The sequence below is a fragment of the Pollicipes pollicipes genome, unplaced genomic scaffold (genome assembly GCF_011947565.3).
Source record: "Pollicipes pollicipes isolate AB1234 unplaced genomic scaffold, Ppol_2.1 Scaffold_7236;HRSCAF=8622_pilon_pilon_pilon, whole genome shotgun sequence".
NCBI lineage: Eukaryota > Metazoa > Arthropoda > Thecostraca > Pollicipedomorpha > Pollicipedidae > Pollicipes > Pollicipes pollicipes.
Window position 1 is genome coordinate 5,583 of NW_023597036.1, and position 26,632 is coordinate 32,214.

The following is a 26,632-nucleotide window of genomic DNA, read 5'->3' on the forward strand; positions in this document are numbered from 1 at the left end:
CCGGTGATTACAAAGCCGGAACTGCAGGGTTGTTGGCCGTGTTTGGTACGCCTGGAGTGAGCGCTAAGTTCGCGCATGGCGTCAAACTGTGCGTCATGTCCGATTTCTGCCTTGTAATTATGCACGTACGTCAAGCGCGTCGGTACAGTTTATGGGGCTGCCACAGCATTATGCACTTCACGTGATTAAATAGCCTCTGCTGCTACTAAACACATGTCAGTGTGTTGATTGACTGTCCACGGTAGCTTATTTCGTCCAAACGAATGACTCGGGGAAAGCCCGAACATTTCCGTTCGTGACCGTTTCCGGCACTACCGGTGCTCGGGTCATTAATATCCCGTACCGCTTGAGCGTCTCCTTCGCTTGACTGGAGATGAAGAGCGCGCCACTCATCTCCGGTCAACGGGAACGCCTCGGCATGGCCGGCCGGCGTGACGAGGCAGATCCGGTCACGCATCACGTGTCCGCTGCGGGGGCCGGGGATGACCCCGTGTGAGCTCCGGTCACCACGCCTGCGGCACTGACCCGCGGGCGGGACAGGGTGGGTCCCCCTCCCCCCCCTTCTCCCCCCCCAGAGACCCGGCTGCCGTGTCCACCGCCGAGTGACCGGCTTACCTGACCGCGGTGTCCGCTTTTGCCGACAGTTAGCGCCACCGTCGCACCATGGCCTCAAACGGGCACGAGCAGGCGTACGCGGCCAGTCCGCAGCGCGACCAGCCCGAGGAGGAGGAGATGTTGGCCGAGGAGCGTGACCTCGCCGAGGACGCCCAGTGGAAGCGCATCCAGCAGAACACGTTCACGCGCTGGGCCAACGAGCACCTGAAGAACGCCAGCAAGCACATCTACTCGCTGGAGACGGACCTCGAGGATGGCCTCGTGCTCATCTCCCTCATCGAGGTGCTCAGCGGGAAGCGGATGCCCAAGCACAGCAAGCGGCCCACCTTCCGCTCCCAGAAGCTGGAGAACGTGTCCGTGGCGCTCAAGTTCCTCGAGCGCGACGAGAACATAAAGATCGTCAACATCGGTGAGTGGCGACGCGCGGAGGGCGGAGAGGAGGGGAGGGGCGTCAGATCGTGAGAGCGACTCGGCCCGAAAACAGGCCTGCTGATTGGCGCATCCCGTGCTGCCGTGTGGTGCATCACACCTCGGCAGCAAGAAACCCCGACGCACGATCGCATGTGCGAAGCGAGCGATATCGCGGCACCTGCCGTCGATGCATCGGCAAGGTCTTAACTGGGATCTACAAGGTCAACCCTAGCGCGGTTATGCTGCAAGTATGATCTAGCTGAGGCATAGCCGTGGTCCAGGCAGGTGTCAGCCTTTCCCCACCAGCATGCACCTGCGTGACGCCGCCTCGGCCGCCACGTGCTTAGTTTCTCGGTCTCGCCTGTCAACTCAGGATCACGTCAGCGCCATACCGTGAATTACGGCAGTCCGTGCCGCGGTCCCCCGCGACCTGTCAACATGCCGTCAGCAGTGCCGGGAATCCAGGCGGCCGGCGCAGTTTGCGGGGCGGTCGATAGGGCAGGAAGTGGTCGGTGACATGCGGAGGTGGCGAGCGCCGGCCGGCTGGTCAGGGCTTCTGCTCTTCCGTTATCGATTCCCTGCAACTACCGGGGCCTCCCTCCCATGGTTCCGTCTGTGTGCTTGGGGTGCCGGTCGTGTAGTGGTTGACGCGTCTGCGTTAACCACCGCGCGTCTGGGAAACCAGAGGTACGGGGTTCGATTCCCCGCGGTGCCCGCCCTTCCTGCCAGGGTTAGAGGCAGGCGACGCCTTATAGCCTCGGCAGCTGAGTGCGTCGTAAAGCCCCAAAGACACACACACGTCTCTGCGCTTGGCCAAACGTTGGGTCGGCCGGTTGCATGGCGATCAGAGATGGCCGATATGCACGTGTGATGGCTGCGTGGCCTAACGTCACCCACTCGGGCAAAGTGTCACCGGTTGGCGTCTCGTGCAACTGAGGTCAGTCATGGCGTCTAATCACTTCGCGACGGACTTTAGTTCTGTCTTGCCAGAACACCACCGGGGATTTCTAAGCAACTGAGATGATGTCATTCGCACCGTGATAGATCCACTAGGATTTGATGCATAAACTGAGTCCAAGTACTTTGCTCCGATCAAGCGCTTGGTGATTAGCTCGACGTAAACAAGGATAACCTATCTGGATTGAGTGAGATGTTTTGCTTCTGATGAGGGCATATGTTCAGATATATCTCGCAGAAAATTGTTCTAAAGCGAACCGTGTTAGGCGAATATTCAAATGCTAGAGCCGCGAAGTTGTCGAAAGCCGTTGAAAGCCGTTGACAGCCGTCTCACACCTAACCGACTGGCGCATTGTACGCCACTCGAGCGTCAGAAGCACCTGTGTACACAACGCCAGCTCAGCCGTCAAATAGACGCCCTTCTGGGAGTGGTGCCACCGTCTCGATAGTCAACTCATCGGGGCCGACCGTTGCCGTGGTTCAGACGACTCGGCCGCGCCGGCCGGGCGGCCAGGGGCCGAGGCGCGTGCGAGGCCGCGCCGGCCGGAGGACCCGAAGCCGAGGCGCGTGCGAGGCGGTGCGTTAGACGCTCGGCCACACCGCGGAGGACCCGAGCCGAGGCACGTGCGACGGTGCGTTAGACGACTCGGCCACGCTGGCCGGGGACCCGAGGCCGAGGCGCGTGCAGGACTCGCGTTAGACGGCTCGGCCACGCTGCCGGGGGACCCGAGGCCGAGGCGCGTGCGAGGACTCGCGTTAGACGACTCGGCCACGCTGGCCGGGGGACCCGAGGCCGAGGCGCGTGCGAGGCCGCGAGGTCTGCCGCACACCGCCGAGCAGGGACACCTCATGTGCGACGACTTTGTCCGCTATCAGGCAGATCGGCACACCGGGCGGTGCAGCACTAGCACAGCCTTCTGTGCACGGGGCTCGAGATGCACTTCCATAGCCCACGGCGTCTCGAGCACGTTGCTCGATCGCTAGCAGATGCATTGCAGTTCGGTGTGTATTAGAGGCTCTGTATCAGTTGTGCTGCAGATACTATCGGTTAACTTTGAGCTGGTTTTGATGTGAAGATGACGACCACTTGTAAAATAACCCGGTAGGTCTACCACGCACGATTTTCACGAATTGTTTCCTTATTTCTCATCTTTCGGTCTCATAGAAACCACGTTATAAAGCACTGAGTGTCGAATCAAAGACACAGTCTTACCGTTATCGACGATGTTGACCGAACTAGAGCTGCAGAATGCGACCATAAAAGCCACGATTGCTTGTTCAATCATGGCAATGATAAGCTCTCCGCCCCACGGCGACCTAAGCGAAGGGTTGCCGTAGTGGTAATCACGGCAGTGCCTGTTACGCGAGGTTATCACCAATGGAGCGGAAATTTTCGACGTTAATGCACTGAAACCATGTACTTCAAAGTTGATGCCCTTTTCAAAATTAACTTTTGCAAAGTTCCGTGTCGATGCACACCCGTATAATTTGTATCTCATTCGATTATCTTCTGGCTAGTGCCAGTTCCAGATGACAAACTCCGACAGATTTGGGTACGGTGAGCCTACGAAGCACTGGCGAACGTCACAGCATGGCGGTGGACCTTTACACTGGTGCAAACACCGAAAGAGGCACTCAGTGTGATGGTCACATACTGTGCGCACCGGCGCAAGGGGTGCATACCTCGCAAGCCGTTAAACCTCTCGCTCCACATGCGACCGTTGCCTAAAGCCGAACGAGGATTTTCCCCGGACTTACCCAAACCACCTCCCGGACCAGGGTTCGCGCCCTGTACTCCCTCATTCGCCCACTACGTGTGCGATGCGGTGTCCGTGCGCGCGTTTCGACCGACTCAGATCACATTCTAGCCCGAAATTTGCTGCGTGACGTGGCGTCGCGGCGTGCAAACGCCGCCCGCGGCCGGTAGACACACCTCACGTGCTACGAACGCTGACGTCATCGGCGGCAGGAGCCGCACCGGCGGCCGTTGGCCGGACCGACGCCGCCGGTCGGCACCACCGAGTCCGCAGCCGGACCTGGTGACGTCACCGACGAGCAGTGACGTCATTCGTGGGCGGGAAGGTGGGGCGATGGCCATGCCTCCCGCAACTTTTGAACGGTTATGGGCTGAGCCTGTGACATTGCATGGAAAAGGGAGTGAAAACGCCCACGTCCCCTCCCGCGCACTGGGTCAGGCTCTTCGCTTCTGACGTCATCTGCAACGGCAGTGACGTCATGGTCGGCCAGGGGCAGCGGGCTTGGCTCTGCAGCGGCGGGCTGGACCTGCAGCCTAATTGGTTCAATGGCGTCGCCGCCCAGCTGGCTGGCTGGCCCTCGAGCGGCAATGACCGGCGGAGCGGACGGCCGACTGCGGCCGGCGGCTGGCTGTGGCCGGGTCAGACCGAACACTACGGCCGACTGTGGCCGGGTCTGACCGAACGCTACGGCCGACTGTGGCCGGGTCCGACCGAACACTACGGCCGACTGCGGCCGGGTCTGACCGAACACTACGGCCGGGTGTGGCCGGGTCTGACCGAACACTACGGCCGACTGCGGCCGAGTCCGACCGACCGAACACTACGGCCGACTGCGGCCGGTCCGACCGAACACTACGGCCGACTGCGGCCGGGTCCGACCGAACACTACGGCGGCGCGGCCGGGTTCAGCCAAACACTGTGATGCAGGTCACCAATATGGTCTGATGTATCGGGGTTCCAGTCCGGTCCAGGCGGTGGCTTCGACGTGAGGCGATGCAGGCCACCGATCTGGTCTGATGAGCCGGCACCAGTCCTGTCCGGGCGGTACAGGTCACCGATCTGGTCTAATGAGCCGGCACCAGTCCGGATCGGGCGGTGCATGTCACCGATCTGGTCTGACAGGTCCCGGTGCGGCCTGGGAGCGGAAGCGGTCGACCACCGCCACGCCTGCAGTGGAAGAGCGGCGGCGGCGGCGGCGCGGGCACGGCTGACCCTGCACCGCGCCCCGACCCCTGACCTGAGCTCGCCGCCGCCGCCGCTGGCCGGCTGCGCCAGACACGAATACCGGAGCACTGCAGCGCGGTCGGCCCAGCTTTGAGGAACGATTTGCGCAGGCCGCTCACCGCTGGGGTCAAGCGGTGACCTGGTGGGCTTTACAGAGGTCAGGCACCCATCACGTGCGCTGTGTCGGGGCATTACGAATTGTACCTGATCATGACGATATGATTCGGAGAACCTCATTATATCAGGATTCCCTCATTTTTGCATTTGGTTTTGTCCGTTTGGTTACATATGCCCTCTTTACGCGTATGAAAGGTAATGATTTCCGAACCATCATGGCTTCTATCGAGCCACTGCCGTACGCCATCCGGAGCCACTATGGCCGTTACCTGGTCGCCATGCCTGATCTTTACATCTGGGTCGCCATGCCTGATCTATATATCTGGGTCGCCATGCCTGATCTGCACGTCTGTCCGGAGTAGGAACACAGCCGTGGAAGCCCACAAATCCTATAAAAGTAGCAGTCTTGTAACTACAAGCTCAGGTGTGTCCAGTTTACAAGTGCAGAGTTACAAGTCACAGTTACAGTTTACAAGCCTGTGGGCCCGCAGGCTCTCTGCTCTCTCAGCACTGCTCAGTGATGTCCAGCAGGTAGAACAGTTTTGAGGTGTGCAGGTATGTAGGTGCGAATGGGAATGCTGAAATCACGTTGCTGTGACCAAGCTGCTGAAGGGCACGCCATCCTGTAGCGATATGTTGATACTGTGGTATATTCGCGTGAAGTTAGCATGGTCACTGCCACACCCACCACGCTGCATCCTCGTAGCTGCCCATAGGTCTCCCTCAGGGGGTGGGGGAGAACTCCGAGTCCTCGGTCAGCCCCGGCGCGGGGCGCCGCGCGTGTGACGGTCGGGAGCTCCGCGCGTCTCCGGCGCGCCATCAGAGCACCTGTCGTCCGGCCGACGGTGACTATCGACTATCGATGGAGCGTCGTCACCGCGCCGCAGCCCCGTTAGCGGCCGTGATCGGCGGCCCACGTGACTCGTCACGGTGGCCGGCTGCCGGACCACGTGACCGCCGGTCGCGCGCTGGCCGGCGCGGCGCCGGCGCGTGACCGGCGGGAGGGACGCGTGGAGCGGTCACCGGTCAGACGCAGGGACGCGGAACTCTACAGGGATTTGGCACAGCGGTACAGCGCCACACCCGGTCCAGTGGCGGTACCTGTTCGAAGCCCGCTTCCGGGCGTGTACGATGACGAGGACAAGAGCGGCAGCAGTATCTGAGTACCTGGCCTGGTACACGAGCTGAGCCGGCGTGCGCCCGAAGATGCGGTTCAAACTTAGGTCATGTCACGCCGGGTGATCGCAAAGAGCGCAGCTGTGCCGCCTCTAACTCGCTCTCGCCGAACCAACGCGCTGCACCCCATCTATGCAGCACCCTGCGAGTGGAGCTAACTCCGTGGGGGGGGGGGGAGCTGGAGTGGTCACTCGCCACTTGGCCGGAGTGGGGGAGAGGGAGCGGGGGCGATGGCGGGGGCGGAGGCGGCGGGGGGGGGGGGGGGCTAACGCGCGGGTGTCGGCTGCGACGTTGCCGCGGCTCGAGCGCAGCTGTCGACGCAAGCGCCGTCACCTGTATAATGTGCGGCACCGCCGACACCGGCGGCCGGCGGCGCGGGGCGGCCGAGACGGTTCCAACGCCTCTGGGAGTGACGCGCGCGGCGCGGCGCACGAGGCGACTGTCAGCGACGGCGGCGGCCGCGCTCTGGCGCCCTCACTGTACAGCTACATTCTTCCGTTTGGTCGTTTGCTTTTGTTTCCTGTTTGATTTGTTTTGTTTTTTTTTTTTGCTGTGGACGCTTATAGGATTCAAATTGTTGGTGAGTCGCGTACACTTCGGAAGCTTTGTGTGTCATGGATTTCTTTCCGTCTGTCATTATCTGGCCGAAATCATTCAAAAAGTATCCCAAGTGCACAATCGACCTATATGGCAAAGACATCTATGAGATGGGAAATCTGGCTTCTATATATATATATATATATATATATATATACGCGCTGCGGGAACTCTCCATCTTTGTTTTATCTCGCCCTATACCTTTTATGTCATCCAACCTTATGCCAGACGCTGTGAAGAAATGACCGTGCGACTAATATGGTCAGTGTCGCCCGTCCAGCGGGACCATTCCTGTCGCACGTTCGTCTGCGGCACGATGTCCACTGCACCCCGGGGCTACCGTAAAATATTGCCCGGCGGGAGATGGATGGTACCAGCTCAACACCTAAGAGGGCCGTCAAGGTCGCAGACCACGTCACAGGGGGGGGGGAGGGGGGATAGGGCTCGGTAGGTGGTCACACCAGCAGCGGCAAGGGTCAGTCAAGCAGCGCGTAGCGGCAGCCCCAGTGACGTCACAGGGATCTGACGCCCGGGTGTCCCGCCGATGATCTGTCGGTTCCGTCTGACGTTTTTGAGAGGTGAAATCGGGAATACGGCGCCAGATATGACGCGTGGTGTTGTCCATCACTGTAGCCCGGTTGTTACGCCCCGCCCGTGGTGGGGCGTTCACGTCCCCTTAGACGCTCGCTGTTTGCTCCTGGCTGAGATGGCCAGCAGCCGGTGGCAGTGGCCGCGCTAAAGGTCGGGTGACGTCAGGGGTAGGACGTACCGTGCCGAGCATTACGGCACGTCAAGCTTTCGCCGCTGCATTCTGCCGCTGACCCGGAATCTCGAGACCGGATGATGGGTTCAGGGCTCACGCAACCAGCCCTGCTCAGGGCGGGGCTGATTCTAGAAATGCATCCGGTCAATAGCTTGTACTGAATATACATTCTTTGAAATGTTCAAACCATGGATCGGCGCACCGCTAGAAACGTCACGAAAGGCCGCAGAAGTGCATGACCCTGCCCACCTCCATTGCCAATATCCATGGGCGATGCCCACCACATACCTCTCGTAAACCGAGAAAGGAGCCTCCAACCAGGACCCTCAGGTGCCAAACAAAAGCAGCGTCATATATCCCCGGGCGTGCGGAGATGGGAGAACTGGATGCCACCACTTTCTAAAAATTTGGCGTAAGCCCGAAGAGCGTCGACTGGAAGAATATAACCAAAAATGGTTTTCGCCCCTCCCAAAGTTCTAAAGTTCCAAAGAACTCCCCTTGCCGCTGCATATTTCCAGCAGCACCCCCAGCCAGCACCCTCGCCCTCTGCGGCTCCTCAGCCGGCTGCCGCGCAGCTGCCTGTGCCAGCGGCCTGTCCGGGCCGGGCCGCGGCCGGCGCCCCAGTGCCGGCTACGCACGCGCGGCTCTGATTCAGCTGAGGACAAGGTCGCGGGCCGCGCCAGCCTGACGTGACCTTATATGGGGCGGGTGCGGACCGGCGCCGGCCGGGCGGGCGGCGGGCGGCGGCCGCCCGTTGCTCGCCGCCCGCCCGCCGCCTGGAAGAAGCCGCGGAGAATGATCAAGCCGAAGCGATTTACGGCCGTTTTGTTTCGGGCTGCTCGTAAAGGCAGCGTCCCATTAGTGTCTCGGGGTCCGAGGCGCGAGCCGACCCAGATGGTGGCCGGCCGGCGCTTCGCCTCTGCGCCCGCCGGTCTTCAGGGCGGGCCGTTCACCCCTGCCGCTCCTTGCACAGTGTCGGTTTGTGATGGGCGGTTTTGCACACCTGACGGCTGAGATCCACCCCTTAACGCATTCTGACCGAGCGTTGCAAGAATGGCTCGGCCGGGTGCGGGTGGAGGTGGGGGCCGACGTGGGGGGGGGGGGGGGGGGAGTCGCCCGGCTGCGTGCCTCCTCGGTGGAACGTCCTGAGCTCTGGTTGGATCGGTGCCTGCCGCGAGCGGGTGGAGCCGACAGACTCCGCTGCCCCTGGATCCGGACGGCGACGGAACACGAAGGGAGACCTCACTTCTATCCACGCGCCGGGAGAGAGGAGACTCGTGGAGGTTGTTGTCCTTATTCTCGATGGCTGTGATAAAGTAACTCATCTCGGCGATCGTGTTGGTCCACGCAGAACAACTTTTTTGGAAATTTTTTAATTCGTTGGGCTGCTGATATCATTAAAAACAGCATCAAAATAATTGTTCGCCTGCTATAAGATAACATAGCAGCAAACTGTGAAATCCTTTTTCTGATATTCCATTGTCTGACAACTGCATCTGAATGGGTTTATTGCCGATTTTGCCTGGTCCCTGGCTTATCGGGTATGGTATGGGTATGGGGTGTGGTATGGGGTATGGGTATGGGGTGTGGTATGGGGGCAGAGGCGTGTTGCCCGTTAGCAGTTATCAGCAAGTGATGGCGGTTCAGTGATTGCATAATTAATCTTATCCACAAACGAGCCTTTCAATTTTACATTTAGCGGTTGCCTGCATCGTATCTGGTCTGCGCCCGCCGTAATCTATTGACCTGTTTTCTCGCCCTGCGTGCCGCCAGGATCAAAGTGCAAGGTAAAACGGTCCGCGCTAGGCGCACACCCATACGCCAGGCCCCGGGTGTGTGACGTAGCCGGCCTGCAGCTTCAGTCAGTTCCCCGCCTGCCGCCGTCGGTTCCCTGCCCTGTTGATGCGCGCCCCGTCCCGCCCGCCGCCGCCAGACGGCCGTCTGCAGTGTTGCAAGGCTGCAGGTCTGCAGCGCGGCTGCGCGGCCGCGCCGGCGGTGACGCGCTGGGCGCCTCTCCTCCGGCCGGCCGTCGCGCCGCCGCGGCCTTGACATTCGAACGCGGCGGCTCCGCCCGTGCGGGTGTAACGGCTGCTCGGAGAGGACCGGTCCGGGCCGCCTCCGCACTCGCTGCTCGCCAACTGCCGCATTCTGATGGCGCTCCTCTCTCATTTCCATTTCCCTTATGTTCTTAAGCTTTTCATGTCTGATTTCTCCCTCCCTCCCCCCTCTCTCTCTCCCCCTCTTCTCTTCTCTCTCTCTCTCCTCTCTCTCTCTCTCTCTCCTCTCCTCTCTCTCTCTCTCTCTCTCTCTCTCTCTCTCTCTCTCTCTCTCTCTCTTCCTCTCTCTCTCTCTCGCTCTCTCTCTCTCTCTCTATCTCTCTCTCTCTCTCTCTTCTCTTCGCTCTGTCTCTCTCTCTCCTTCTCTCTCTTTCTCTTTGCTCTGTCTCTCTCTTTACTCTCTCTCTCTTCTCTCTCTTCGCTCTCTATCTCTCTCCTCTAGGTGCCTGCTCTCCCTTTTTTCTGTTGCTTGCGGATGTCTTTAGTTTTTCTTGCGACACCTTTCTAATAACATTGCTGATAATGTCTCTGCCCCGCCTCTTCACCCATCCCACCTCTCCCTCTGCTTCACAGCACGCTGTTTTGACATATCTGCCTGGCCGAACCCGACCTCACTCCCGGTACTCATTGCCAAGATCCCATCCGACCTCGGCAGCTGTTGCCTTCGCACGCGTCGACCGTGTCTCCGTCGCCACAGAAACGTGACGCCAATCAGGCGGGCGTGACAGGCGGACGGTCTTGAGCTCGTTACCACCCCCGGCGCGCCCGGCATGACGCTCCCGGTGGTCGGCCGCCGGGCCGGGCCTGAAAGCAGTGACGTCATCGCTGGGCAGCGGCGGGCTGCACAACGGCTGCATGCGGGAGGGCTGCAGACTACGCATTCTTGACGCCATTTGAGAGCGACGTCCAACAATCGCACGGCATTAAAATCATCATTTGAACAGCAGAACTTGAGCTGCTTAAGCCCACTGTAAAAATCCTGCCGGTATGAACGGACTGTTTTTGGGAAGGGTGCTCGACACATGCTTGTTTGTTGTGGGGGCTACGAGCCAAGCGGGGTGTGAACAGTCGCAGGCGCACGAGACAGCTCTCCCCGCGCCTGTGGTAGCTACGGCACCAAAATGGTACCACTGTGAGCGAGTGCTCGCCTCTTGTGAAACGATTCAAATGAAGCATTGACACTCGTCAGCCCTGTGATGTCTCCCCGCCTGCTCCAGGCGTCGTCGGCCCTGGCTGACATCCTGACCGCCAGCTCTTCCCCGACTTAGCGCCGACTGCCGCGCTCGTCCCCTCAGCGGCTCGCTGCTCTAATGCTATGCAAATCAGATTCGGATTGGGCCAGGAACAGGAGCCGGGCACGCGGTGGGAAGCCGACCGGGCGGCCGGGCTGGGAACCGGGGCTGGCGGCGCCGGCGGCCCGGCCCGCGCGCCGCCCGCTGGGAAACGCTGCGGCACAGGCTCGGCGCGCCGCCGGGCCGCCGACGGCCGTTTAAACCCGCCCGCCGCTAAGCCCCATTTGAATGTGCACTTGCTGCCTGGCTCGGAGGGTTTCCGGGATGGGCTCTAAGCTGCGCGGCTTGGAAGTCAGCAGGGCGTCTGGAACGCTCGCGCTTGATGTCGCATGGCGAGCTGCGGGTAGCGATCCCCCAGTGCCGCGAGGCGGCTGTAGTTTCTGTGCGCCATCCAAACGCAGTGACCCGTCCCACCGCACGTGTGTTGTTGCTGGTGTGAGCCGCTCAGCGCGGACAGGTTGTCTGTCCCGCCGGCGCGGGGCGGAGAGAGGTGACGTTCTGACCGGGTCCGGCCGTGGCGCCGTGTTCCAGACTCCACCCACATCGTCGACTGTCAGCTGAAGCTCATCCTCGGCCTGATATGGACGCTCATCCTGCACTACAGCATCTCCATGCCCATGTGGGAGGGCGACGACAACGTGCCCGGCGAGAAGGGCCCCACGCCCAAACAGAGGTCAGTGACCTCGCCAGATCCCCCCGGTCACAGCCTGTCGTGCCCCAACTCCCGGCAGTAACAGGTGCTGTCTGTATACCTCGTCCACTGGGAATAACGCATGCACTTGAGCCGCACGCCGTCTGGACGTTTCCCAAGTCCGTTAAGCCGTTGCCAAGTAATTCGATTGCGGCTGGTGATGTTTTCCATTATGCATGTTTTCTGTTTCCCATCACGCCGAAGAAATGACGTGTCGTCGGAATGAGTCCATTCCCTCACTGGGTGCATCGTTATACTTCAAATTATTTCGAATGTACACTTTCTTATCTTAGTCCTGTACGGCGGACCAGCTAGCAGGCGCCGTGTTCCGCTTCTGCGACCGACGTTTATAAAACACATCCTAACGTTTGAAAACATGACGTAATTCGCAAGATTTCGTGTCGGTCCTGGCTGCCCTCAAACGCGCGTGTTGCTGGCTCGGCCGACTCGGCACTGAGTCGCCGCCCGTGTCCTCGGCAGGCTCATGAACTGGATCGGCTCCAAGATGCCGGACCTGCCCGTGAGGAACTTCACCTCCGACTGGCGCGACGGCAAGGCCATCGGCGCCCTGGTGGACGGCGTGGCGCCAGGTGAGTCGGCGAGGCGCCCCGGTGGACGGCGTGGCGCCAGGTGAGTCGGCGAGGCGCCTTGATGGACTGAATGGCGCCAGGTGAGTCGGTGAGGCGCGGCACGAGCCCCTGCCGGCTCCCACAAGCGACGGTGGTCAGAATAGGGAACCCTGCCGCATGGTGGCGTGGTGGGTTGCGCAGACATATTCGTGGGTCATAATCACCAGGTGTGTGGTAAGAGCCTCCCGCCAGTTGGAAAGGGGATAAACGCACTTTGGATTTGACCGGCTGAATTCAGGTCGGAAAACGAAGCAAAGAAAGCCTATTTTGGATTGGACCGACTGAATGCATGTCGGAAAGTGAAGCATAAATGTCTGGTGTTGCCTGTATTCGTTTTGCCTCCTGGAGTCGGACATTAGACGCTGCGTACGCCGTCGGTCGCCCGCGTCCTGTTCTGCCGGGAAGCGTTCATATTGTTCAAGGTGCAGAATGTCCAAAGGTACAGAATGTTCAAGGTACAGAATCTCCAAAGCTCATTATGTCCAAGGTACACAAGGTCCAAGATAAGAAATAACTTCCAATATGGCGCAGAGTGGAAGGGGCATGAACTTTGGACATTCCGTACCTTGGACAGTCTGTACTTTGGGCATTCTGTACCTCGGACAATATGATACGGACCCGTCCTGCCCTTCACGGGCCCGCCTGCTCAGCCGACCGTGGCCATGTGACCCTCGCCGGCCGGCCGGGTCCCGTTGGAGGCGGTCAGGCAGATGACCTGATACAGAGCCAGCCGGGCAGGCGTCGGGCTGCGCCGGGCGCCGGGCGCCGGGAGGGACGCCTCACGGAGGCAGGGGCCCGTCTCCCGTCACGGCGACGACGTCACAGCGGGCGATGACGGACTGTGCTCGGCTGCCGAGCTCGATCGCGCACCCCGGCCGTGCCGCGAACCCGAGCCCTCCTCGGCGCTGGCCCATTCATTACGGCGTCACGCTGGCCGGCGCCGGTCCGGGCGCCGGGCGGGCGGGCCGGCCGGGCCGGTCTGTCCCCACCCGGCCTGCGGCGTGTCCGCAGACTGGAGGTGCGCCCTTCGCCCGCTGTCGTGTTTACTGGCCACCGGCACACACGTGACCCGGCCGCCGACCGGTCCAAGGCGCCACGAAACAACGCGCTCTCTGGCCGTAACCTGCTGGCCGAGGCCTGCTGGCCGAGACCAGCTGGCCGAGACTTTGGAGATGATTTATCCAGTGCATGTTAAGTTTTGGTGCTGTCATAAAATTGCAACAAAAGCCTTTGCGGCAAAAATGGTTCGCCACGTTCCGAAATGGGTGATTGGAAGCACACAATGCTTCCCACAATGCGTTTTCATTTTTTGCTGCTTGCGGTGTAGCTAATATGATGAGCATTAGATGAATAATTGATCTGCTATCGTTCACGACCAGGTGTGTTAGCTACACTAACACACCAGACGAAGACGGTGGTTGAAACAATTATCTCATCCGTGATACTAATGCCTCGTTTCAATCCTTCCGTAAAACTTTAATGATCGATATTTTATCGACTTTTCTGCACCATCGGATTGGCATTGACGTGTTGGGCTTCCCACCACCTTCTCGTCGCCATTACAAGCTAGCTGATGGACCAGGCCAGGGCCGGAAGGGGTGAGCTTTTAGCCGCAACCATTCTGGCCCAATAGTGACCGCTATAACGGCCGTCTGGCCGCCGAACAGAGTGGCCCTTTGACCCGGAATGTGGAGTTATGCGCTCGTGAGGCCACAGAGCGTGACATAAGCCGACTAGGGATGGGAATGTAGCAGGTGAACCCTGAGAGGTGGCAGTGGCATTTGTGACTGGGAATCGGGGCTGGGAGTCTGTCACACACGTGGGGAATGGCGGACATCCCAACGGCACTTGCAATTCTTTTATTTTCGCGTGCATACAATTTCATTGATAATTTAATGAATTTACATCATATACTCGGGGAAAGTTTCCTTGATTTAATCGCCAAAATAAAGAACGAAGCGAGCTGCTCATTTCATGTTCATTCCTGCGCGTTTCACACGAATCGTGTCCGTTTCTTCTCACATTAACACCAATCTGCGGCAGGGTGCACATTTCCCGCGTGTCTTCTATGTGACGTACCCCGTCCCGATTTCACACCATTACCTAATTTTCAACTGGACTGGGCTTTGCATCATGCCATACAGCTCCATCTAATCAACCGGCGCCCTTCAAATCCACAACGGCAGGCAAACTCTGGTCTGTTTGTCCCGCTTCACGTCCTTTGGCTGCGACTGTTCCGGAGCGACTGACCTGGAGCGACTGACTTGGGGCGACTGACCTCTCTTGCTTGACTAGTCTGTGCGGTCGAGTGCTAGTGGTGCGTATTCGCAGTCGTTCTGTGGCGTCAGTTGGGGTGACTCGGTGCCCTGGTTCTGGTCGGTCAGGCCTTGTGCCCCGACTGGTCCGACTGGAAGCCGAGGATGCCCTGAAGAACGCCACCGAGGCGATGGGTCTGGCCGACGACTGGCTCAACGTGCCGCAGGTGCGCTACAGCGCGCTACATAGTGCCACAGCGCGGCTGCAACAGCGCGTTTACACTGCGCGACAGGATGGCACGTTATGCGCCAGCACGTGCTGCTTTGCCACAGGCTGTGGCTGGCGAGCGCGCGGATGGCTGGGGATTGGGGCTGGGGCTGGGGCTGGGGGATGGGTGCTTGGGCGAGCCCGAGGCATGGGCTCGCTCCGGGTGGGCGTCGAGCGCCGGTGGCTGCCTCGGGACGGAGCGGGGGAGGGGAGGGGGGGGAGGGGGGTGATCGGGGCTGCCTCGGACGGCGTGGCCTGTCCCGGGAGCGGCGCTGACCGCTGACCTGCGCGTTACAGCTGATCCAGCCCGAGGACATGATTGACCCGAACGTGGACGAGCTGTCCATGATGACGTACCTCTCGCAGTACCCCAACGCCAAGCTGAAGCCGGGCGCCCCGCTCCGCAACAAGACCAACCCCAACAGGTGAGCCGGCCGCCGGGGCACTTGTGTCGGCATTAATCCTTAATCTCTCTTCATGTCAATACAATGTTGCCCACGCCCCCCCCCCCCCCCTCCACACACACACACAGTCTGTTGTGCCGCTCCCCAGCTTCACCTCTGCGTCCACTAGCCTTCCAGAAGCGCTTAGCTCACATTTTATTCCTTCCCTTTCCCCGGTTCCTCCCTATGCTTTTCTGTCTGGCGATCCATGCGTTGCTTCAATTTGAATCCCCGGGTCCGCTCAGACTTCCATTCTCCATAAGTTATGTCGCTGGTCGCGTTCTTTGGACTTCGGCTTCCCCTCCACCCCACCGGCTATCCATCTTGCTTCTCTAACGTTGAGAGGCTGTCAGCGATGGCGAGATAAATGATCTCGACCTGCGTCCTCCCTTATTCAGACATTGTTTACAAGTTCGCAGACGCCTGTGGTTCGCTGTGATGTTTGAATCGACTGCTCCGCCACCTTCCTCGGCGAAGTTACGGAACTCTGAGCCTAATCAAGGCTTAGAAATTTGATGCACATGCTCAGAATGGTCTTGGGGATTGCGGTCCTTTGCAAGGACTGGTTTTGGCTTTAGCTGTATGATGCAGCAAATGCGTGAGTCAAGAGCCCTGACAACCTTGTGCAAGCGCCTTAGCTAGTTCAGTGATCCGTATGCCGTTCACTTTTTTATAAGTCTCCGAGCAGCATTATTCGACCAAGCTCTCATGTAATCAGTGCCATGGCCGCTGTGTCGACCCATGAAATTACCGAAATGGGTGTTTGGCACCAGTCAGCGAGTTTTGCCAGTGCCAGTGTCCAGGTCCCAGACTGCCTGCACGCGGTGGTCGGTGGCCTGTTGGCGGCGGCGGCCGCCGGCTGGCCGTCTCGTGCAGGGGCCGGTTTCCGCCGGCTGGCGGCGGCCGCACGCCCGGACGCCGGACGCTCGTGACGGCGCCGGTCGTTGTGGGTCGTGACTCAACAGTCGTCCGGGTCGTTTGAACTGTGCCCGGTGACACCGCAGCTCAGTTTGTGGACCCCATCCGGGCTGCGGGCGGCACTGGGCGGAACATTTGTGAACCTCGACCCAGCGCTGGCACGTGCGCTGCTGGGCGTCGGTGCTTCGATTTTGCGCGCCTCGCAGGGCTTATCGCCGCACTGATCTGCGACGTTTCGGTGGCGTTTGGTGGGGAGCGACAAACAGAAACCAGGAATGACGTCTGGGTGGGATCCAGGCGGAAAGCTGCGACCACCTTCCCTAGTTTCACCAGACTGCACCCTGGAACCAAAGGAGGGCGAAGTTCACACAATGCAAACTGACCGCCTGCTGCTGTATGGTTTGGCACGCTGGTCTGCAAGCGTTGTTGCTGCCCCGGACGGGTCTCTATGCCGTGCCCTGACGTGTGGTCTCTGTTCCAGCCAATCGGCCATCGGCGCCAGGTAGAGGTCGCGTCGCGCTCTGTCCGTGTCCGTGTCTCGCTAACCCGTTTGCCGTGCGTGACCCGACCGTGTCGTCGTGCGTCCCGGGTGACCTAACTGACCCTAACTCGCGCGCCCGCGCGCCGCGCCGCGTCTTTCTCGCTCTGTCGCCGGATGACGACAGGCGTAGCTCCGTGTGCGCCGCCGTCACGTCGGTCGAAACACTCCTCGGGCGCGCCGCAACCCGAGGACGGCGCGGGTGGGGGCACCACCCACGCGCCCTCCAGCGGACAGCACCGCCGGCGGTGTTTTGCCCCGTGGCGGGGCGCGGCTGGCGCTCGGCGCGGCGACCGTTGCCAACTCGGGCCCCGGCGCCGCCACAATTAATCCCCGGCTCCCCTGCCTGACGTCACCCGCGTTCAAACGGTGACGTCACGCCGGCCGGCCGTTACGGCGCCGTTTTCCAGGCGCGGTCGGGCGGTCGCATTCCAGGCGAGCGGTCTATCGCGGGCACTGCGAGCCCCGCGTCGGGCCGTCGCCGAACGCGCGCCGGGCGGCGGGCGGCGGGCGGCGGGCGGCGAGCGGCCGGCGGTGGGCGGCCGGCGGCCGGCGGCCGGCGTGCCGCACCGACAGGACGTGGGGTGCGCGTCGGGTCGCTTTGATCGCGCCGACAGTCGCTGTCAGCTGTGCAGGCAGCGAGGTCATGAGCAAGCGTGCCGCGTGGGCGATGCGTTCCGACACGTCCTGAGGCAGCAATGCCATTGACTTTGCGCGCTGAATCAGAGCGAAGCTGCTCTTTATTGATCCCGGGGCATTTTCGGACGTTTCGTTGGCTCACGCCACCTCGTCCACGTCTAAATGTCCATGACCAGAACGTCGCCTGAACTGTGGCTGGCCGTTTGGAGCAGGAGTGATGACTCCGTGCATGGTGGACCAGTTGTTCAGTCGTGGCCAGTGTCACGGGTGTCACCGTGCATCCTCGCTTCAAGAGGGCTCCGAACACCGGTGCTTTAGTCATAGTTGATGCAGCATGCCCGGCGACTCTCGAAGCGCGAAGGGTACATATTTGTTGCAGTGCTTCTGCGTGAAGCATTCTATCAGTAGTTTAGTGCGCAGGTTATAATATTTGGTTGACGGCACGAAGACGGAAAACAATTGGACGACCCTTCATCAAGATCAAAATAAAATGTCTTTATGTCAGGCTTTCTAGTTATTTCCATCGTGATGAAGCACTGCCTCTAAATATTACCATCTTTCAAATCCTTCGTTTAGCCTAAGACAGGTTTGAATTGAAGAGATGGACATGCTTACGACAGCGCACAGATTACCGGGTCTTCCGCCACATGTTGCGCCCAAACGTTGAACTGGCGGTTCAGGCTGCCTCTACAGATCCGGCTGGCTCCCTAGAACGGCGATTACTAATCCGAGTTACTACTGCCTGAATGTCTTACGGCATGATGTGTGGATTTGGATGTCTGACGCATCGCAGTGATTAACTAGCTGAAATATGTGAGCACTTGAAACAACCCTGCAGTACGACTGGCACCGCGCTTCTAATGGTAATAATTGTCGTGTCGCGGCACCGAGCTTTGGACACCCTTGACGTCCAGACCCCTGCACGATGGCAAACCATGTTTGCGCTGGTTTGGAGTTGTAGCTCAACCTCCCCTTCCCTCTTAACCTTCAGCTCTACCCCCGAAATTACGTTTGTTCATACTCGCGCGCTGCTCTCTTTTGACATGTTTCGCTCGGTGGCCCCTGGGCCGCCTGCTGGCTGCCGTCCATGGCGTGTGCCCCGCTGCAGCCGTGCCTGTCCCCGGTGAGCGCTGACTGAGCGGGGCCTCTCCGTCCAGGGTGCGCTGCTACGGCCCTGGTGTCGAACCCACCGGGCCCGTGGTGGGCGCCCCCACCTTCTTCACCGTCGAGACGTTCTCGGCGGGTCAGGGCAAGGTCGAGTGCTTCCTGGTGCGACCCAACGGCCAGAAGGAGCCGGTGAGTGCGGCAGCCCACCGCCGGGGCGCTGCTGTGGCTGTTGACTGTTGCTGTGGCGAGTATTGCTGGCACAGCGTCACCTGGCATCGATCATTTTTCGTCAACGTGTACGGCTTGTACCAGATGTACATCACACACCAGGTGTTAATTCTCTCACCGCCAATTTTCGTAAAGCCGCTTGAAATGTCTCAGTAGCTGATCACATTGCCCGAACAGGATGACTTCAGGAGTTCCATTCCAATCATCGGGTTACTAAGCAATGCACGCCTGTTTTTTTGAAAATGTTGTTGAGCTGGGACAAAACTCATATAATATTTCAGCCAGCTTGTTCCAAACCTTGCGTTCAATGAAAATAAGCGATTGATGAAATGTTATCTGCTTGCATCAATGCATGTTTGTCTTTACCACGTACTGGCAATTGCAATGGAGTAACTAGGAGACTCGCCATTACTCTGCCGCCACAAATGCATGTTTGTGTGTGCAAAGCAAGCAGAGAGGATTTATGAGCTACCTCGAGCAAAACTGTAAAGACTAGGTGCCTTCACGAGACTCCCTCCCGAGCTCATGGACCTCCCTATTTTTCCGCGCTAAGTATATTATTGCAACACGGCCACGGGCGTGCGGTGTGCCAGATGATACAGTGGTTCGCGAAATCTACCGGCCGCTGCGAAAACATCGCGGTGTTGTCTCAGTCAGTACTGATCTGGCACGGCTTCGACGGCAGGAGCATGCCTTCGCTCGGCGTGCCGTGAGCCCTCGGCAGTATCTGGGGCGGCTTGACCGTCGGCATCCCCGGCCGTGTTCCAACCTGGCGGCCGCTGATCAGGACGGAAGTGGCCGCCGCTCTCTCCCGCACACTCGTCGAAAGGCGATCACGGCAGGAGCGGGAACACCTGCGGAAGCGAGCTGGAGCGAGACAACATACGCGTGGCGTTTGCACGTGCAATTGTAGGCGTACTACGACCGTACCAGAGGCGACCCACCTGTGAAATGGGGAGGGGCCTGCTTCCCCAGCTGTGTAGTTGGCTTGCTGCCAACGTGGAAGGCAGGGGCGGGGGCCGTGTGACATCGCCAAGATATGTGAACGCTAACTACGCCTATGTGCAGCAGCTACCCGCCACTTTGTGACAGTGAATGTCATATCTTGGCATGATTCGTTAGTCATTCGCACCAGCTTAATTTTGCACCAGGCTCAGATTCGTGGATACACATACTGAAAGCAGCCAACTCTTGTCCTCCAGAGTTGTGCACCGGGGCGCAGCTGTTCCAGTCGAATATTTTGCTAGCGGCATGCGACCAAACCTTCCGAAGGACAGATGTTTCTTCACTGACTGTATAACTGTTTTATATTCGAGTTCGTGGAGCTAGACGCAACATTGGAGGCTGAGTAGGACAGGTGGGGAGAGAAAAATTCATCCTCAGCAATCACTTGTACAAGTAGCGACGTTTCTCGCTGCAGATATGCACATTCGCGCTGTATACCAATCCACTGGAGCGGTGTTATGACGCGCCATGCTGCTAGGCAAATGCAGCGGCCTATTCAGCTCGTTATGCCAATGCCTCCCTCCCTCCCCCCCCCCCCCTCTCCCGTGCAGATGGCCGATGTGAGAGGAGCCCCGGTCTGTTGGGCGTGGACGCCACATGCGGAGCTGCAGCGTGAATTACGCTCAGGCGGCCCGGGGCCGCGCCCAACTACGACCTCGTAGTTCCGCCATCTCTCGGACGTTCCTGGGTTGTCTGAACTGCTGCCAGCAGTGGCATGTGCGGATGGAGTTCTCTCGAGTCGGAGACGTCCGCGTGGAGCGCTAGCTCCCGCCGGCTGGTTTAGGAGCACACCCGGCCTTCAGCCTGTCTCTCGCAACAAGAGGCCGTGTATGGACTTCCATTTTAGAGCCTGAGAGCCTTGCAATTACTCCGAGCTGCACATCTGGTCGCGTATCATGGATGCCGGGCCCAGGGTCTAAGCCTGTTATATTCCGAACAACAAACCTGCGCTGGCAAAATAAACAGCAGACGCATCGTAGCGGCCTCCAGCGGTTGATCAAAAGGACGCGTAGGAGCCTCAATGCAAGTGACGGGCGCGGGCTGCGTACGATTTCTGGCCAGCCCGCTCAGCTACGCGTGCTTGGCGCGAGTCACAACTGACCGATCACCGGTGTGCTCTTCCAGATCGAGGCAAAGTTCAACAACGACCGCAACCTGACGTACAGCTGCTCCTACACGCCGACCTCGGAGGGTGCGCACAAGGTGATCGTCAAGTTCATCGGCAACGAGATCCCCAAGTCGCCGTTCTCGGTGCAGGTGGAGGGGTACGCCGGAGACCCGAACAAGGTGACCGCCTCTGGCCCGGGCCTGGAGCCCGTCGGAGTGGTCGTCAACAAGCCCACCTACTTCGACATCTTCACACAAGGTGGGTCGCAGTGTGCGGCCGTCGGCTTCGGGCGTGTGTGGTATACCATGACGTGGCACGCGTGCTTTAGAATGTCGTATTCGGAGGCGTGCGTCGAGTTCAGATGCATTACGTTGCCTGCCTTCAGATCCCAAGGGCTGCTCCATTTGGGAAATTATAATGCGAGAACACCAGCAATGCAATTTTGTTCGATGTGAGGCTTGGGGCGTGAGCACCCCACCGTTATTATTACTTTCGGAAGCTCAGTCACCGAACTCTTCATGCCGATGATGGCATCATTCCGCCCCACCTTTGACCCGATGTGATGCAAGCGTGAGACATCATTACAGGTCAGCGAGTGGATCACTTGTTAAGTTGTTATCTACGATGTGAAGTTGCAGCTTTGCCGATAATTGGTGCGCCAGCACGGCAAGTGTGGGCACGGTGCGACAGCCGGGGTTGTCAGCTCTTGCCAATGCCGGTGCTGCTAACGGGACGACAATGGCCTGCTCCTTCCTTGGCCATTTTATGAGCCTTGCTCGGACACGCAGCGAGGCTACTGGGGACAGTGCAGCCGCCGGCCGGTTAGACACGCATCCGGTCACTCCCATCACGTGATCCGACTGATTTGGATGGCTTTCCGCAGACGCCGGCAAGGGAACCCCGGAGGTGGTCATCCTCGACCCCAAGGGCAAGCAGAACCCGGCCATGCTCAAGCTGAAGGAGGTGAAGCAGGGCCAGTGGCGCTGCGAGTACGTGGCTGAACAGGTCGGCATGTACTCCATCAACATCTACTTTGCCGCCAAGCCAATCCCCAAGAGCCCCTTCGGCGTTAAAGTGAGCCCTGGTAAGTCGGACGTGTGATGCACGGATTCTCTTTTAAGCTTTTGAAACCAATCTGAGGCGGTGTAAACGCATTTGATGTATGCTTGTCCGCGAAGCTCTTTCTTCTCTTTCCACTCGTGGGTGCAAGAAAGGGAACCGTCGTAAGAGCATAGTGGAAACGCAAACAGCGGAACATCTTACTTTTTTAGGCAAAAAGAAGTCACCAAAAATGCATTCTCCTCGCATTATTTCCATTGGATTCAGCCTCTGTGTCCCCCACGCCCACCACACGTGAACCTTGCCCTAGTGGCTGTCGCCAGTACTGCAGCGGGTGTCTGTCCTCAGCGTGTGACCCCCGCCGGGTCAAGGCCACTGGGCGGGGCCTGCAGAACAAGGGCGTGCGTGTCGGAGAGACGGCCGACTTCAAGCTGTGGACGGAGGGCGCCGGCGACGGTGTGCCCAAGGTCCGCATCATCGGGCCAGGTCAGTGGTAGCCGGGGTCATCACGCGAGAACGGATAGCTCCCCGAGGATGGAGCGTCACTCACGTGTATGCTGAAGGGTGTGTGCTACTTTGACGCGCATGCTGGAGGACGTACGCTTATTTCACGCAACGGTGAGCATAGAGTGGGGAGTGATCATGCAATGACTGTCCCGATGTCGGCATTTGCGGTCATTGAGCGACGAGGCGGGTCATTGAGCGACGAGGCGGATCAATGAACGGTCTTATTGACGTCTTGTGTCAGTCTGTGTTACGTATCAGTTCGAGGACGAGTATTTTGTCGAGTATATTGGGCACTTAAAGAACCCCGAGAATTAATGTTTCGTCCTCCGTACAGTGGACAGCTCCGGTGAAACGTTACCGAAGGCGCATTATAAACACGCTGTTTGTTTTCAGGCGGCGCTGACGAGCCTGCTGAGCTGAAGAAGGTCAGCGACTTTGTCTACGAGGGCGCCTACTACCCGAAGCGCGAGGGCCGCTACATCGTGATGATCACGTACGGAGGCCACGAGATCCCCAAGTCGCCCTTCGAAGTCAACGTCGGTCCGAAGACGGTGAGTGATAACGCTGAACCATCGGCCAACCGCCGTGGTCCCCGGGATTTCCAGGTCCGCAGGGTTCCTAGCTCCTGAGGGTCCCCAGATTCCCAAGATCCGCCGTGTTCCCCAGGATTCCCAGGTCCCCAGGACCTGCCGTCCCAGAATTTCCAAGTCCCCAGGATCTGCCGTGGCCCCCAGAACTTCCAGGTCCCCAGGATCCGCCACGGTCCCCCAGGGTTCTGGCACGTGCTGTAGGCCTCAGTCTCCGTCTGTGTGCGACTCCGGATCTGTTCTCCGTCTCAATTCGGTCCCATTCCTGTCGCATAAGCACCTCCGTCTCCGTCTCCGTCTCCGTCTCCGTCTCCGTCTCCGTCTCCGTCTCCGACTCCGACTCCGACTCCGACTCCTACTCCGACCCCGACCCCGTCTTTGTCTTCTTTTTCATCCCCGTCACCGATTTCGTTTGCATCTTTATATAACATCGCCATCTCTATTTCCATTTCCTGTCTTTACATTCGCGTCCGCCTCTGCGGCCGCCTGCCCGTCGTCTCTGTGATCGGACGAACCTCTGGGGAGTGACGGGAGACGATCGGTTAAAGAGGGCGTCTAAACACAGATGATCCCCGCCCGCGGTCGGCCGGTCGGTCGGTCTGACCGTCGGCTCAGACGGCCTGTTTGTACTGGCCGCGCTCGGAGAGGGGGCGGGGCGGGGCAGGGTGCGGAGCCGCCTCCAGGGCAGCTCGAGATAGGTGACTAGACGGGCGGAGCGGCGCGTGAGGTGCGCTCGCCACTGAACAATGGCCACATTCCTGCCTCCACACGGCAGCGACGCTTTCGTTTGTAGTGACGTCACCGACCACGCCACGCCGCCGTCACCAAGCCGTGTTGTCACGCCCGCACCGCCATCTGTTGCAGGAATCGTTAATCCGGTGTTACGGGCCCGGCCTGAAGGGCGGCGTTGTGAACACGCCGGCCGCCTTCACGGTGGAAACGAACGGCGAGACGGGAGCGCTGGGCTTCAGCGTGGAGGGCCCGTCCCAGGCGCAGATCCAGTGCAAGGACAACGGCGATGGCTCGGCCGACGTCACTTACATGCCGACGGCGCCCGGCGAGTACGCCGTGCACGTGCTCTGTGAGGGAGAGGACATTCCGCAGTCGCCCTGGATGGCGCAGATCATGCCCAAGACAGACTACGACGCGAGCAAGGTTAGAACCCACCGACTGCTGCCGTGTCGCCTGGTCTTCGCTTGGCCCGCTCACGCAGTGCATTTTGGGCGACATTCACCTTCGACCATAGGCTTTGCTTATGGTTAGTGCTTGTGACTTGTAAGGAAATGCATCAGGCAAATGTCTGTTTGTATAATGTTCAGACGTCGCGCAGCGCTTTGTTCTGTCGCCGCGCGGACAAGGGAGGCACACACATGAGTCTGGGCTGACGTTTGGATGTGTTGCCCGTGTCCAGGTGAAGGTGTACGGCCCTGGAGTCCAGAAGGACGGTGTCACCATCAACAAGCCCACCTACTTCACCGTTGACACAACCAACGCTGGCAAGGCTCCTCTAGATGTCTCGGTGAGTGATAGCTCTGTAGCTCGCAACGCTTAGCTCCTCATCGAACACGTATACTTTGCCGTGGCTATGAGATATGAACAGCTCTTTAACATCATTTAGTGATGTCGCGTAGCATGCGTTAGCCTTTGGACAACGCGGCGTTAAGTGCGGCCAATATGACCTCCCGATGATCATGCTGTTTTCATACGCATGCTGACACCTTCTTTGCAGCCTTGTGAGTGCACTCATCACCCTGTTCCCAGTTGATGGACGAGAATTATCAGGCGGTGCCGATTCGCGTGACGGAGAAGTCGCCGGGCGTCTACAACGTGGACTACACCATCACCTCTAGCGGCAAGCATACTGTCCAGGTGAGCAGTGCACGGCGGGAGGACAAGATCTCAAACCATCGCTGTTGGCATGTCTCGGCTGGACGAATCCAGTGTACTATAACACTCAGCGGCGGGCCGTCGTCTCCTGGCCATCGCTGTGCGCTTAATTCTAGCCCCATCAAGCGGTCCGATAATTTAGCCGGCCAATCCCAGTCGCCGCTCCGCTGTCTGCTGCCGCCGCGCTCTGACGCGGCGCCGGCCGCTCTGCCGTCTCTGACGCGGCGCCGGCCGCTGTGCCGTCTCTGACGCGGCGCCGGCCGCTCTGCCGTCTCTGACGCGGCGCCGGCCGCTCTGCCGTCTCTGACGCGGCGCCGGCCGCTCTGCCGTCTCTGACGCGGCGCCGGCCGCTCTGCCGTCTCTGACGCGGCGCCGGCCGCTCTGCCGTCTCTGACGCGGCGCCGGCCGCTCTGCCGCCTCTGACGCGGCGCCGGCCGCTGTGCCGTCTCTGACGCGGCGCCGGCCGCTGTGCTGTCTCTGGCGCGGCGCCGGCCGCTGTGCCGTCTCTGACGCGGCGCCGGCCGCTATGCCGTCTCTGACGCGGCGCCGCTGCCGCAGGTGAACTACGGCGGCGTGGCCGTGCCCAACTCGCCGTTCCGGGTCATGGTCACCGCGCCCGTGGACGCCAGCAAGGTGCAGGTGTTCGGCCCCGGCCTGGAGCCGGGCGTGCGCGCCCAGACGCCGACGCACTTCAACGTGGACGCCCGCGACGCGGGACCAGGTGAGTGCCGGGCGAGGGGACGCGGAACGCAGCGGGGCGAGGCTGGCCGGTGCCGGGGACTCGAGCTGGCTGGTGACCTGGGACGGGACGTAAGGTGGGTGAGGTCGGGGGCTCGAGCTGGCTGGTGACCTGACTGGTGACCGGTGTTGTCAGGCCCCTGTCGGAGGTTTGTGAAGGTGACAGTTAGACCACAAAGGGCATTCGTCTCTTTGGGCCAGGCGAAAACGGGGAATGCTTGAATGGCCATTCAAGCAGTCAGATATGACACCTGATTAACAAGCTCTTAGACGCCTGATCAGGTGTGAATCATCCCTTGTCTGATTACTGCGAGAAGGGTTTGCCGTCAGATAGCCTTCCGCCAATACGTACACCTGATTAACAGACTCTCAGACGTCTGATCAGGTGTGAATCATCCCTTGTCTAATTACTGCGAGAAGGGTTTGCCGTCAGATAGCCTTCTGCCAATACGTACACCTGATTAACAGACTCTCAGACGTCTGATCAGGTGTGAATCATCCCTTGTCTGATCACTGCGGGGAGGGTTTGCCGTCAGATAACCTTCCGCCAGTACGTACTCAGGGAATATCGCACTGCTCAGTCGTAGATGACATCAGCAGACTGCTAACAACTGATACCCTTTGCCAACGCTGGGATGATTTGCCTCTCGCAAGCGGGAATGTTCGGCGTCTCGTCGCGCGTCATCTATAGCTGTAAACCGTAATCTCTAACTTGCCTTTCGGCCGCCAGCGGAGCTGCGCGTCGGTCTAAAGGACAGGCAGACGGGCCGCGAGGTGCCCGTTCAGCTGACCGACAACGGCGACGGTACCATGACGGCCGACTACTCCTACCCCAAGCCAGGCCCCTACACGCTGAACGTCACCTACGGCGGCAAGGCCATCCCGCAGAGCCCTATTGACATCGAGGCCAAGCCCAAGGTGGACGTCTCCAAGATACGTGTGGACGGCATAGAGCCCAGTGAGTGCACGCGTCGGCGAGGCGGGAGGCTGCACTCCGAAGGGTTTGTCCATGATCCGGTCAGATCAAAAGTGCGGCAAGCAAGGGAGAAACGATGACTC

At 59.7% G+C, this 26,632-nt stretch overlaps 1 protein-coding gene across 1 annotated transcript in view; it reads left to right on the top strand.

The window, feature by feature from the left end:
- The first annotated feature begins 642 nt into the window (after positions 1-642).
- LOC119110817 (filamin A protein cher) overlaps positions 643-26,632 on the top strand; it is a 56,514-nt gene continuing 30,524 nt past the window's right edge. The window contains exons 1-16 of the mRNA XM_037234688.1: positions 643-1,024; positions 11,498-11,639; positions 12,138-12,247; positions 14,671-14,768; positions 15,107-15,234; positions 16,652-16,672; positions 18,505-18,643; positions 20,813-21,053; positions 21,679-21,879; positions 22,203-22,340; positions 22,755-22,912; positions 23,813-24,103; positions 24,360-24,467; positions 24,710-24,817; positions 25,394-25,556; positions 26,304-26,531. Coding sequence (XP_037090583.1) covers positions 664-1,024; positions 11,498-11,639; positions 12,138-12,247; positions 14,671-14,768; positions 15,107-15,234; positions 16,652-16,672; positions 18,505-18,643; positions 20,813-21,053; positions 21,679-21,879; positions 22,203-22,340; positions 22,755-22,912; positions 23,813-24,103; positions 24,360-24,467; positions 24,710-24,817; positions 25,394-25,556; positions 26,304-26,531 — 2,635 coding nt within the window. The 5' untranslated portion in view covers positions 643-663. The remainder of the gene's footprint in view (positions 1,025-11,497; positions 11,640-12,137; positions 12,248-14,670; positions 14,769-15,106; positions 15,235-16,651; positions 16,673-18,504; positions 18,644-20,812; positions 21,054-21,678; positions 21,880-22,202; positions 22,341-22,754; positions 22,913-23,812; positions 24,104-24,359; positions 24,468-24,709; positions 24,818-25,393; positions 25,557-26,303; positions 26,532-26,632) is intronic.